The 14,337-nt window shown below is 43.7% G+C and overlaps 1 protein-coding gene across 1 annotated transcript; it reads left to right on the top strand.

The window, feature by feature from the left end:
* Nucleotides 1-1,666: 1,666 nt before the first annotated feature.
* Nucleotides 1,667-13,787, top strand: LOC147637505 (uncharacterized). The gene is made up of 2 exons (XM_086799286.1): nucleotides 1,667-3,270; nucleotides 13,491-13,787. Exons 1-2 carry the CDS (start codon nucleotides 2,530-2,532, stop codon nucleotides 13,515-13,517), a joined length of 768 nt encoding a protein of 255 aa, XP_086655412.1. The 5' UTR covers nucleotides 1,667-2,529; the 3' UTR covers nucleotides 13,518-13,787.
* The last annotated feature ends 550 nt before the right edge of the window (nucleotides 13,788-14,337 follow it).

Genomic DNA, 14,337 nt, shown 5'->3' with positions numbered 1-14,337 from the left:
AAAGTCTGCAAATCAACATCCTAGCTTGCATAACAACAATGTAGTGTCTGTCGCGTAAGGAGAGAGCCCGAAGAAGGAGAAGGTGTCTGCTGACATATGCTATTTGAACATGAATCGGTTCCGGTTGGTCTAAGTTGTCCACACAGCCTAGAACCGTACCTAGGAGAAGAACACAACATAAGACTGGAGCGCGCGCGCGCGCACACACACACACACATGTAAACTAGTTAATTATTTCTAATAATCAATAATCTAGGGTTTTACACTCCTGCATGCACACACATGTGCACACACGCACACACGCGTGTACGCACGCGTGTGGACCTTAAACTTGTTTCATATAATGTAAGTCTTCACCTCTACAAAAAGTATTATTTCATGGCTCCAAAATTCAACCAAAAGCAACACGTTCTTATCTAATATGAGATCAATAACCTTGAGTTTGACACAAGCTTATAAAATATTTTGATATGAGTGCAAAGGTATAACCAATGGGCTCTATCATGAAGGCAATCCTTTTGATAGTAAACTTTGACCCATGTTCCTTCATGGGTGAGGTCATGATATCATGTAGGACTAAAAATTTATATGCTCATAATTGAGAGGAATTCTAATGCAAAGCTAAGCTTACCCTTCATGATAGGAGTCCAAACTTACATGCACAATTTTGATTTGGTCATAGAAGTGAGGCTCCCTGCAATTCACAACCAATTTCACTCTTGCTTTTTATTAGTAAACCTAACGTAAACTTTCCCTTATGGTCCCTTTTGTCCTTCCATAGCCCTAGATCCCCAGTGAGACTGTTCATACGCTCTAGGAATCTTGACATCATTGACGATCTCATCAATGGAATTGTTTGGCAAGAACATGACAAACTCTTCTAGCCCACTTTTAAATTTCCACATGGCATGCCGATTGTTCACCAACTTGTCTCTTGCGTTAGTTGCCGAAGGCCTGGTTCAAATGAGGGAGGCGGAAAAGTGGGGAGGTGGATGTGGCAGTCACATGTGGCATAATTTCACCGGAGAAAATGCAATGTCATGGAAGTCCTGCATGAAAAAGGCTTCCAGACTGTATAGAGGCAAGACATCTACAAAAAAATGGAGCCTTTTTAGGAGAGAAAAGCTTTGGTAGGCTAGATGAGCATTTTGCGACAGGGCCATTTAATTGATTTAGAGAAGACCTCTACCTTGTTTGAACACTTTGGGTAGAAGTCTGTAGAGGTTGGACATCTACAAAAAAGTGGAGCTTTATTACGAGAGAAAAGTTTTGGTAGGCTTCTAATTGATTCAGAGAAGACCTCTACCTTGTTTGAACACTTTGGGCAGGAGTCCCCTTGAAGCACGAAGCACGTTTTCGTGGCCCTCATGTGAGCTAGGCCTAAGATGCCCCATTTTGACCGTTCATTGGAGATGAGCTTGAGCTTGGTGCTTAGTACCTTACCTTCACCCTTTGAAACGGGTTGGGCGGCTGGGTCCTCAAATAAGCAAGGCTTTCCGTGTAGTCAATGTTGTGCCCGGCAGCAGCATGATGTGACCAGGTTTGCAGCAGCCACGTCAGCGTCAGTGTCTTTACAGCTCAGCCGTTGCATGTGCAAGCGCTCTCTGTCTCCCACCCCCCCCCACACACACACACGCATATTATGGATCATATCGTCATCATCATGTAGCATCACAGATCAGATAAGGTTTCAAAAGAGTTGAATCTGTCTCCACCAAAGCCTACCTGCTCACAGTGCTGCTGAACATCAGGAGCCGCAGAAGCAGCTATGGCTGTCGAAGCTTCTTCGATTCACCACACCATGGTAGAATTCCGGCTGCATTGATTGCTCATTTCCTTTCCTAGGTTTTTTTGTTTCTTGTTGCAGAATCTTCCTCGCATCCTTTCTAGGGTTTCGCCTCTTCGATCGCCATTTCTTCCTTTGCATTTTAGTTAGGGTTTGATCTGTCGAAACCCCATAGCCTCTTCTGCTCCTTCTCTAGGGTTTGGTCTCTCCGACCAGAACACTATTTGGTTCCCTAGGTTAGGGTTTTTTCTTGCCGATCGAATCATAGCCGTCGATTTTGCCTTTCCAAGGTCTTATTCTTGCCTCCATTTTCCACAATGGAGGTCCTGCTAGGGTTTCTGGCATCTTCAATGTAGGAAAGCTCGGGTTTGTCTTTTTATAAATTTCTTTTTTGTGACCCAAAGCCGGCCATCATTTTCATTTCTATAGAAAATCTTATGGATGTACTTAATTCTTTGATCAACAAATGATGTTATTTTCTACTCTTGTATCCCCTTTGATTTCATAACGAATTGCAGCCTGCTTGATCGCATGGCCACACCATGTCCATGCCCATGGTACCCTGCAATATGGCCCCTCATGTCTGTTTTGAAGGAGACTTTCTATTTTTTTGACCTGCTTTCCTACTGCATCTACTCCAAGGCAACATTCAAGTAGAAGGCATGCACCTTCTTGTTCTGAGGGTCTGCTACCAGGAAACACTCGTTCACACAGTTGTGCAGCAAATGTTTTCATGAAAAATAATGGGACTTGTAGAGAATGCAATGCCACTGCAAGGTTCTGTATCCCCTCCCTTTTCAGTGACAGCGGCAGCGTCCAGAAAGGAGAAGAAAAAGCAAGTGAAAGAAGAGAGAGACAGGCAGAAACAGGTGGAGAAGAAGAGGAGAAGGCTTGAAAAGGCTCTAGCCACTTCTGCCGCCATTCGCTTGGAGCTTGAGAAAAAGAAGCAACGGAAAAAAGAAGAGGAGCAGCGGCTGGATGAGGAAGGTGCTGCACTGGCAGAGGCAGTGGCTCTACATGTACTGCTGGACGAAGATACAGAGGGACTTTCTCATTTTAAGACATATGCAGAAATGGATCTTGAAAGTCTCAGCATACTGTCAGGAACTGAACACACCTTTGTAGATACAAGCAGTTATGTTTCTTATCTTAGTTCACATGGACCTTTTGATCCCATGTTTCCATCAAGACTCACCTATCACAGTAGTTTTGCCTATACGCTCTTTAATGGTGGCAACCAAGAGACTTTTCAGTCGACCGAAATGACTTGGGATAGTGGGAATTGGAATCACCAAGTTGCACTTAGGTTGGGCCATGAGAATTTCGAAGCAGGGAATGGTGTACAAGAGCTATGGATTGGAAGCAATCATTGGGGGGAGAGGGTTAAAGTGGGTGCAGAGAAAGCGAGAAAGACAGATATGGCGATTGGATTACCTGCGCAAGCTGTTGCCATGCTCAGTGTGGCGGACAAAGCAAAGACCAAGGTAGAGGGTGATAATAATTTTCCTGATGCTTTTATGATTCAATTTCTGGTTTAGAGTCAGGGTCTGCAAAAAATGCAGACCTTAATCAGGTGCGTTTTTAAGTACACACATTGATGCTTCTCATGAAACTTGTGGAGCTATTTAAGTGCACGAGACACATCTTCTTATGGTTGTCACATATTTGGTGGTATTTATGTTTGAATAGGAAGCTTGTAATGTATTGTCAGCTCATTTTCGGGTCGTCTTATTTGGAATGAAAAATGAAATGAGCTGGTATCGCTAATGTAGTGGGTGGTAGAAAATTGCTGTGAAGCAATAGTTAGTTTTTGCACCTATAAACTGCATATAAGTGAAACTAAGCTAAAGTGGGGAAAAAACCTCCACTAACTGAAGTAAAAAGTGCCCCAGTAATCTACTGATGATCACTAGCACTCCTCTGGGTGCATACACAGCATAAAACCCAACAGAGACCATGTACGAGACTTGCACACTTGACCATGACGCTCTACATTGGATCCGTGGTTGACTCGTCCCGGATAAGGGCTCACAAAGGGCCAGGTACCACTCTAAGCTGGACAAGTATGCCCACTTGGCATCCAAGTGCGGGATGCACGTGACAACAAGACTATACTCCAGCATCGGTTAGGAGTAGCTTCCTTGGACCATCCAAGATGGCCTAGTATCATCGGGTGGCCTTCATGCATATTTGAGGAGATGGCATTTTTTTTGTTTGTTTTTTGGATACAAGTTTTGGTATCTAATGGAACAACTATATTCTTGATTAGGTATGCTAGTAATCTTGAGAGTATCTTTGTGTTATAAGAGGACCTTGGACATGTATGCAATCTTACACTCAATTAAAGTTTCCCTTTTGCCAGAAAAGAAGTAGGGCATTGCCGGTTGCGAGTGGCAATTCTCTGTTCTACCTATAACAATGATGATTGACACCAAATCTGCTCTATGATGTAGTAGCGTGAAGGGACCTCTACGGTTTCTGAAGGGGCATAAGAGCATTGGCTAGCCTCTTTCAAATTTTCGGTTAGCACTCTAGCACTGGAAGTTTTTTGATCCTTTTTTGGGTAGGGTGCATGTTACATACCTATTACTAATCCTCGGGATTATGGCCTAATCTGGCAGGGTTAGGGGAGCCCTGAGATTAGGGGAAGCAGGCTGATGCAGGTGCCTAGGGTTCATTATTAATACATCCATGGATACTGACATGACTGGATGGTTATTTATAGTAGCAGTACTCACTATATAAGTGACTCATGGGTTATTATCATTATGGATTGACAGTTGGTCTGTGTCTAGACCAAGAGTTTTCATATTCCTACCGTGGACATGGTGGATCATAGATAGTCTTGCCGAGGGCGTGTATGTGTAGGCACTGGTGGTATGGGATGCTAGGGTTGACTAGCATGGACATGTGGAGTGAGAACGTTAGCCCTGGCTCGGGGGAGGTCTGTGCAGAAGCGGACCGTGGTTGCGTGGTGAGCCTGCTTGCACCCTTCTATGTTTGCTTGTATTAATCTTTGTGTTGAGCCTGTGTTTAGGTGATCTACGGGATGTTGTCACAGTGCAATAGTTGTGATTTGTCATGCACTTAAAATAGAACTTGAAGAACAAGCAATTTCCCTACCCTGTAATGTTGGGTTTTATGCTGTGTATGCACCCAGGGGAGTGCTAGTGAGCATCAGTAGGTTACTGGGGCACTCTTTACTTTAGTTAGTGGAGGTTTTTTCCCCCAGTTTAGCTTAGTTTCACTTATAAAGGTTTATAAGTGGTTTGGTCCACCTGGCACTATTTATGACCGGACCATGTGAACACACTTTAGGTCACATCTTTTATATGTGGCTATTGTACTCCTTTTTATCATTATCAATATATGAGCAAACGTGTTCCTCTCTCTCTCTCTTACTCGCTTCCTGTTGGTGTGCCTTCCAAAACCCTAACCCTAACAACCATTTCCTACATTTTGGTATCAGAGCTGGTTCGCCTGCCCTGTCTGTACAGCTCGCCATCAGCTGCCCTCCGTACAGCTCGTCATCACCTGTCCATATAGGCCCTCGCCATGAGCTGCAGCCACTCCAACCCAAGTACAGTCCTGCGCAGACAGCCGTACAGTCCGAACAGGCCTGCTGTCTGTCCATACAGGCGCTGGTTGCTCCGTACAGCTACTCCGACCAGTCTGCTCCGTACAGCAGATAGGAGACGAGTATCTACAAGCTGTTCCATACAGCTACTGTGACTAGTCTGTTCCGTACAACAGACAGCAAACGAGTACCTCCGTATACTGCTCCGGACAGCTGTTTTGTACAGTCTACAGCCGACCAGTACCTGCAAAATCACATGGGTAAAATTTAAAGCTTTACACGTTTTGAAATTTGGGCGTTTTCTCTGTGAAAGTTTTTCTGGCAGATACAGGGAGGTTTTCTTGCAAAGAAACCTCTACAGGCTTTTGGAAGGCTTTGGGTGCAGAAATTTTGGGCATTTTGGCACTGTGTGAGCCACTTTTGTTGCTGTACTCAGTCACAGTGGTGCATTGTTTTGCACATTCAGAGGATTGAGAGTGCAAGCATATTTGGGTCAGTTATACTCAGTGGAGTACAGTTGCTTTTAGGGTTGTTGTTTTTGGGTTTTTTGATACACAGGTACAACATTGTGCACCGGCATAATGGCAAATCAACAGCAGAGTGATGTGTTCACGTACTTGTCTAAGGAAGACAAGCTCGATGGCATGAATTACTCCTTGTGGAGTTTCATGCTGAGAAATGTGCTCGTGGCAAAAGGTCTTTTTATGTTACCACATTTGGTAGTGAAAAGTGGAAGATTAGTAAGGGCTCACTGGTTGTTGCTAGAGGCTCTAAGGTGGACACTCTTTACTTCATGCATGCTGGTGTTTGTCACCATGCTAATGTAAATGCAATCGAGCTGCCGGAAATCTCTATGTGGCATAGTCGGTTGGGACACATGAGTGTCAAAGGAATGGAGCAATTGTCTCGTTTTGGTTACTTGCCTTCTCTAAAGTTCTCGAGTTTTCAGTTTTGTGAGCATTGTATATATGGCAGGCAACTCCAGTGCCTCCACAAGAAAGCTCTTGGACAGAAAGATGCTTAGTTAGAGCTTGTGCATATAGATGTATGTGAGATGCCTCAGCTTTCTTTGGGAGGGGCAAAATATTTTGTGCCTTTTATTGATGATGCCACACGCAAGGTGTGGGTTTATTCTCTTCGTTTGAAGAGTGATACATTCTCAGTGTTTGAGAAGTTTGTTGCTCATGTTGAGAATCAAACTGGCAAAACACTGAAGGCTTTGCGTTCCGACAATGGTGGAGAGTATATGTCCAAACAGTTTCAAGACTTTTGTGATGCTAAAGGCATCAAAAGGGGGCTCTCTGCTCCTTATGATCCTCCACAAAACGGGACAGCAGAGAGGATGAACAGGACCATTCAGGAGAAGGTCCATTCTATGTTGTCACATGCTGCATTACCTCATGGTTTTTGGGCTGAAGCTGTTATGACAGCCGTTCATCTTATAAACAGGTCACCTAACATGAGGCTTGGTGGGAAAGTGCCAGAGGAAGTATGGACATGGAAGCCTCCATCCTACAAGCACTTGAGAGTGTTTGGTTGCGTTGCGTACGTGCACATACGTAGGGAAATACGCACCAAACTTGATCCTAAGTCTCACAAATGCATATTCCTAGGATATGGTGACAGAGGTGAAATGGGATATAGACTTTGGGATCCAGTGAATAGAAAGATTATACGCAGCAATGATGTCATTTTTGATGAAACATGTATGTATAAGGAGCTTGCAAGGCAACAGGAGCCTGGCAGAGTCATCTTTGATGATGATGGACATCATGGACAACAACCAAGGGCTGTAAATCAGCCATTACAGCAACAAAACCAGCCCTTAAATGGTGCTGAAAATGGTCCAAATGGACAGCCAGAGATAGCAGAAGATATCCCTATGGATATCCCACAGTTAGAGGAGATACCGGGCATGATCTTTCAACCTTATGGCATGGAACAGGAGCCACCAATAGGTGATATGCAGGCTGGACAGCAACCTGCAAATGATGATCATTGGGTACGGAGGTCCACAAGACCCTCCAAACCCCCTGACAGGTTTGTTCCAGGGGTTGTCTACTTGACGCTCACCGACTGTGGGGAGCCCTCTTGTTATAAGGAGGCTTTACAGAGGGCAGACAAGGCTCTTTGGGAGCGTGCTATGAAGTCAGAGATGGATTCTTTGCACAAAAATGGAACATGAAAGTTGGTGCATTTGCCTACAGGTAAGAAGGTTTTGCCATGCAAGTGGGTTTACAGGCTCAAAGTTGCACCTGATGCAAAGCCAAGATACAAAGCCAGGTCAGTGGCTAAGGGCTTCAAGCAGGAATATGGTGTGGACTTTGATGAGATCTTCTCTCCAGTGGTCAAAATGACCACACTTGAGTTGTATTAGCTTTGGTTGCTCATGATGATCTAGATTTGATTCAAATGGATGTGAAGACTGCTTTTCTTCACGGTGATCTCCATGAGGAGATATATATGCAACAGCCAAAGGGTTATGCAGTGAATGGAAAGGAGAAGCTTGTATGCAAGCTGAAAAAGAGTCTTTATGGGCTCAAACAGGCACCAAGGGAATGGTATCATAAATTTAATACATTCATGAAATCCCAGGATTTCAGGAGGAGTGACATAGATCATTGCTTATACACCAAGAAAGCTTTGGATAGCAGTCTATTGATCCTCATCTTGTATGTTGATGATATGTTGATTGCCGGGAAATCTCGTAAAGAGATGGATGCCTTGAAGAAGAGGCTGCATCAGACCTTTGATATGAAGGATTTGGGTGATGCAAATCACATTTTGGGTATGCGGATACTTCGGGACAGAAATCAGCATGTGTTGTATTTGTCTCAGAAGGAATACATTGGCAAAGTTTTGCAGAGGTTCAATATGGAAGGGGGGAAGAAGACTAGTACTCCTTTGCCTCCATATGTGAAACTCAGTGCTATGGACAGCCCACAATCGGATAGTGACAGGGCTGATATGGCCAAGATTCCGTATGCTTCAGCTTGTGGCAGTCTCATGTATGCCATGGTTGCTACCAGGCCGGACATTGCATTTGCAGTGGGAGTGGTTACTAGATACATGGCCAACCCTGGCAAGAAGCATTGGGAAGCAGTGAAAGGTGTCATGAGATACCTGAAGGGCACACAGGATATGTGCATCTGCTTTGGCAAACAGGATACATTAGTGCATGGTTACACGGATTCGGATTATGCCGGTCATCCCGATAACCGGAAGTCTACTACCGGTTATGTGTTTACATTCACAGGAGGTGCTGTGTCATGGATATCCAGGATGCAGAAGTGCATTGCCTTATCTACTACAGAGGCCGAGTATATTGCAGCCACAGAGGCTTGCAAGGAGGCATTATGGCTATCTCGGTTAGTGGTTGATTTGGGTTATACAAGGGATATTCCATTGTTGCATTGTGACAGTCAGAGTGCCATCCAGTTGGCAAAGAACCCTGTCTTTCATGCAAAGACGAAGCATGTGGACGTGAAGTATCACTTCATCAGAGAGGTGATAGAGAACAAGCTGATTCAGCTTGTCAAGATTCATACGGATGACAACCCGGTTGATCTGTTGACAAAGAGTTTGCCTCCAGAGCGGTTTGCTCATTGCAGACACTTGATGGGCATTGGATGAGGCCAGTTTCAGCCTTGATATGGCCTTGTATATTATCATGTACATGCTGATTTTTTCTTTTCCTACACTTAAGGGCACATTGCCTTTAAGTGGGAGGTTGTTGGGGTAAAGGCATTATGCCCACCCTTATAGTGTGTACAAGCCCATAAGTTTTATAGTACATAGTACACTTAGTACTTTTAATGTACTAAGTGCACTAGAGCAAATATACATGTGTGATAGGAGAGTCACACACTCATACTTTGTGAGTTGACTTATCCCCACATGTCTCTCTCTCTCTCTCTCTCTCTCTCTCTCTCTCCCTTCTTCTCTGTGTGTGTCTCCCACATGAAACCCTAACTGTTTCAGCTGAGCTTCTCCAGCTCCCTTCACTCGTAATGAGGCACGGATCTCATTTTTGAAAAGAGAGCTGGAAAACTAGAAGATGCATGAAGGAGATGATATGTCTAGCCACTTGAACAAGCTGCAGGATTTGAGAGAGCAACTCATCAATGTGGATGAGATTATTCCTGAGACACAGCTTGTATCCACCATCTTAAACTCTTTGCCAAGATCCTACTTGGCTTTTCATACCTCTTTAAACCTTAGCATGAGGAATGCTATTGAGCCCCTAAAGTATCAGGAACTTGTTGCTCTCTTGTTACAGGAAGAGCAAATCAGGAAGAACATGAACATGAACACAAGTGCTGAACAAGCATTTGTGATAGGTCAAAAAGGCAAAGGCAAGTTTCAGCCAAAGAGTTCAAATCAGAATTCAGGTGATGGTGGTTCATCTCAGGATACCAAGAAAGGTGATGGACAGCCCAAGAAGAAGGGCAAATGCCATTACTGTAAGAAGCCAGGTAACTACATCACAGAGTGTAGGAAGAGGATTGCCAAAGAGAAGGAGAAGGAGTCTGGGATGTCTATAAAAGATACCTCTAAAGGTCCTCCGGAGACTGCTTCCTTTGTTGAAGACAGGGATTACTGTTTCTACACATGCAGTTATGATGCCTCTTGGTCTTCACAGGCACTCAGTGTGACTGAGCATGCATGTACTTGGTATTTTAATAGTGGTGCTTCAAAGCATATTACATCTCGCAGGGATTTGTTTTGTAATGTATGCCCTGCCCCTGTTGGCAAGTCCGTTCAGTGTGCCAATAATGCTTCATATCCAGTTCGTGGCATTGGGGAGATTCAGCTCACAGCCATTGATGGCTCTATTCTTCGCCTTACAGATGCCTTATATGTACCAGGGATAAAGAAGAATCTGTTGTCCATTTCTTCTTTAGCACAGTGTGGTATGCAAGTCAACTTTGATGATGACAAATGCATGGTCAGAGACAAAGCTAATGCTTTGATTGATGCTTACTGGTACATTATGTCATGGACTCTATCGCATGCTCGCATGGGGCATGTAAATTTTGGTAGTCTTATGCTTATGCAGCGACATAACATGTTGACAGACCTACCTCTTATGGAGAAGCCTCCAGATCACATATGTGAAGGATGTATTTTGGGGAAAATGCATCAGTTTTCCTTTCCATGTGATCAGGCTCTACGAGCAACTGCAAAGTTGCAGCTTATACATAGTGATCTTTGTGGTCCCATGGAGACGAAGTCATTAGGAGGTTGCTTCTATTTTGCTGCATTTATTGATGACTTCTCTCGTATATGTTGGGTCTATCCGTTGACACGGAAATCACAGGTATATGATGCATTTTTGGCCTTTGTAGCACTTGCTGAAACAGAGTCAGGATGCAAGGTTAAGACCCTCCGTTCTGACCGAGGGGGGGAATATGTGTCACACATGTTGAATTCCTTTCTTGAGAGTAGAGGTATCAAGCATCAGTATACTACTCCTTATACTCCACAACAAAATGGGGTTGCAAAAAGGAAGAATCGGTCACTCATGGAGATGGCCAGATGTATGTTAAAGGGAAAGAAGCTACCACATGTCTTTTGGATGGAAGCTGTTATGTGTGCTTGTCATATTTTGAATCGATGTCCCACAAAGGCATTGGTTTCCATTACTCCTTTTGAGGCTTGGCATGGTCGCAAGCCTTCGGTATCACACTTTCGTACTTTTGGGTGTCTTGCATATGCACACATACCCAAAGAGTTGAGGAGGAAGTTGGATGATAAAGCCACAAAATGTATTTTTGTTGGGTACAGCCGTGAGAGCAAGGGCTACCGGTTATATGACCCACTGTCCAAGAAGATATTCACTAGTCGGGATGTGATTTTTGATGAAAAATCAGAATTATCCATGGCTAGTTATGATGCAAATCAGGTATGGAATTTCATTCCACAGTTGGTGATCCAACCCATGAGGGTGCAGGGCAGCCAGCTAATCATGAAGGTGGTGCAGAAATTCAGCAGGAGATTGAGCCAGAAGTTGAGCCACATATGGGACAACAGGCTCCACAGGTCAGACATATACCTAGATGGTATTTGAGGACATTACAGGACAGCCATCTAGATGCTCCTCTTGCTGGCTGTACTCGTAGGGAGACACAGACCAATGAGCATGCACACATCATGGATTTAAATATGCTTATGGCAGCTAGTTTACAGGATGATGATGAGCCTGATTCATTTGTGGATGCACGAGACAATGTGCATTGGAACAAAGCCATGCAGGATAAACTTGATTCTATTAAAAAGAATCAAACGAAAGCCATTGGTACTAAGTGGGTCTATAAGTTGAAAAGACATGCAGATAGATCCATTGACAGGTACAAAGCCCGTCTAGTTGCAAAGGGCTATGCACAGAAGAAGGGCATTGATTATGAGGAGACATTTGCTCCTACATCCCGTATGTCGACACTTAGGAGTGTCATGGCATTGGCTGCACATCGTGGTTGGGTTGTTCATCAGTTGGACATCAAGATTGCTTTCCTACATGGGGATCTCGAGGAGGAAGTTTATGTACATCAGCCCATAGGTTTTGCAGAACATGGTCATGAAGGGAAAGTATGCAGGCTGAAAAAGGCCTTGTATGGTTTGAAACAAGCTCCACGAGCTTGGTATGCAAAGATAGATGCTTTCTTGCTCACGCAGGGCTTTGTGAACAGTCCATCAGAAGCCACTTTGTATTTAAAGAAAGAAGAGAAAGATCTGCTGGTCATCAGTCTTTATGTAGATGATCTTTTGCTCATGGGATCAAATGATGACAAAATTGCAGCTTTTAAAGAGATACTGCAACAGACATTTGCCATGTCTGATTTGGGGCTCGTACACTACTATTTGGGCATACAGTTTGTGCAGGATAACAGAGACATTGGGTTGTTGCAATCTCGGTATGTTGCTAAACTTCTGGAGAAGTTCAAATTTCAGGATTGCAAGCCTATGAGCACTCCTATGGAGCCTGGGATGAAACTGTCACTACAAGATGACAGTACTTTATTTGATGCCACTATATATGCTCAAGCTGTTGGGTGCCTTATTTACTTGTGTACTACATGGCCAGATATTCAGTATGCCGTATCTTAGTTGAGCAGATTCATGCACAGCCCGCGATTGTCGCATTGGCAAGCTGTGAAGCGTGTACTTCGGTATTTGCAGGGTACCTTGTCTCTTTATCCTGAGGGGGGTGACATGCAGCTATATGCTTACAGCGATTCAGATTGGGCTGGTGATTTTGATACCAGACATTCCACTAGTGGAAATTGTTTCTTTCTTGGCTCTTCATGTATTTCTTGGCTAAGCAAGAAACAGACCACAGTGGCCACTTCGTCTTGTGAGGCAGAGTACAGAGCAGCCTACACTACTACCGTTGAGTGTGTTTGGCTGCATCGTCTTATGAACTGATATGGATATTTCAGTGGAGGAGCCTACACCTATCTATACTGATAGTCAGAGTGCCATTGCCGTGGCCAAGAATCCTGTGTTTCATGCTCGCACGAAACACATTGAGATTCACTATCACTTTGTTCGGGAGAGACTCCAGGCAGGTGATATCAGTCTGATTTACTGCCCTACAGATCAGAATGTGGTAGACATCTTCACCAAGGCACTACCACGTCCGAAATTCGAAGCATTCTGCACTGCTTTGAATTTGTTTCCTTTTGGTGGATGATGTACAGTGATCACATATCACTCCAGGTGGGTTTGTTGGGTTTTATGACGTGTATGCACCCAGGGGAGTGCTAGTGAGCATCAGTAGGTTATTGGGGCACTTTTTACTTTCGTTAGTGGAGGTTTTTTCCCCCAGTTTAGCTTAGTTTCACTTATAAAGGTTTATAAGTGGTTTGGTCCACCTGGCACTATTTATGACCGGACCATGTGAACACACTTTAGGTCACATCTTTTATATGTGGCTATTGTACTCCTTTTTATCATTATCAATATATGAGCAAACGTGTTCCTCTCTCTCTCTCACATGCTTCCTGTTGGTGTGCCTTCCACAACCCTAACCCTAACAACCATTTCCTACATGTAAAGTATTCACACAGAATTTGTGTATCACCAAACATGGATTGTAATTTTCAATTGTCTCCTTCATTTGTGCAGGTAAACGATGAGCTTCTGGAAAACTAGAGACCTGAGCAGAAACGTAAGAGAGACTGTTCTTATAGATATCAACATTCCAGTCATATTGTCCATGCATCTTGTTATTTACATTAGCTGCCTGCCTGAGCAGCTCTGAATCCTCAAGTGCTTAGGAAATGATCCACCCACTTTGGCTGCTGTTGATCTGGGTTTTCTTAGAACAAGGACTTCAAGTTAAAATCTTGTTCGATTACTATGTTGTTGATGTTGAATGCCTCTTCTTTATGCTATGAAAGAAACCTTAGCAGATTGATTGTTTACAAGATTCTTTTTATAGAAATTTAACCGTGTTCATAGGCATTTATTTATCCGATCTTGCATTTGTGTGCATTTTGAACCCTTCACTAAGGGCATGATTGGCTGTTTGTGAGATTGGAAAAATAAACAAGCACATTTGTTCCATTGTTCTTTGGGTTAAGGCTGGTATGCTGGAGCAAAATACTGTTAGGCTGGTATGCTGGAGCAAAATACTGTGGGATTTGCTTATATTTGCCCCCACACGTGCACACATGTATGGACTTAAGCACATGTATTATACATGCATGCATGTATATCAAATGAGATTGTGCGTGCACACACACACACACACACACACGCACACACACGCACACGTATGGACAAGCATATGCATTATACATGCATGCATGTATATCAAAAAAGATTTTTTCCAATATGTCGTCCATGCTGACAATTGTGAGAGAGATTCCCACAATGGCAAGTTGTTGATTTTATGTTCTTTGATCAGCTTACAATCTATTTTATTTAACAAATTTCCAACTTCTGGAGCTTACCCTGTGGTTTCCGTTGC

This window comes from Cibotium barometz, chromosome 6 (assembly GCF_041138505.1).
Source record: "Cibotium barometz isolate CiBa-2024 chromosome 6, ASM4113850v1, whole genome shotgun sequence".
In the NCBI taxonomy this organism is placed as follows: domain Eukaryota; kingdom Viridiplantae; phylum Streptophyta; class Polypodiopsida; order Cyatheales; family Cibotiaceae; genus Cibotium; species Cibotium barometz.
This window is presented reverse-complemented; position numbering and strand designations above follow the sequence as displayed.

Coding starts and splice junctions, on each gene's coding strand:
- LOC147637505 (XM_086799286.1), top strand. CDS start 2,530: ATGGGACTTGTAGAGAATGCAATGCCACTGCAAGGTTCTGTATCCCCT. Junction 3,271..13,490: donor CGGACAAAGCAAAGACCAAG/GTAGAGGGTGAT, acceptor TCATTTGTGCAG/GTAAACGATGAGCTTCTGGA.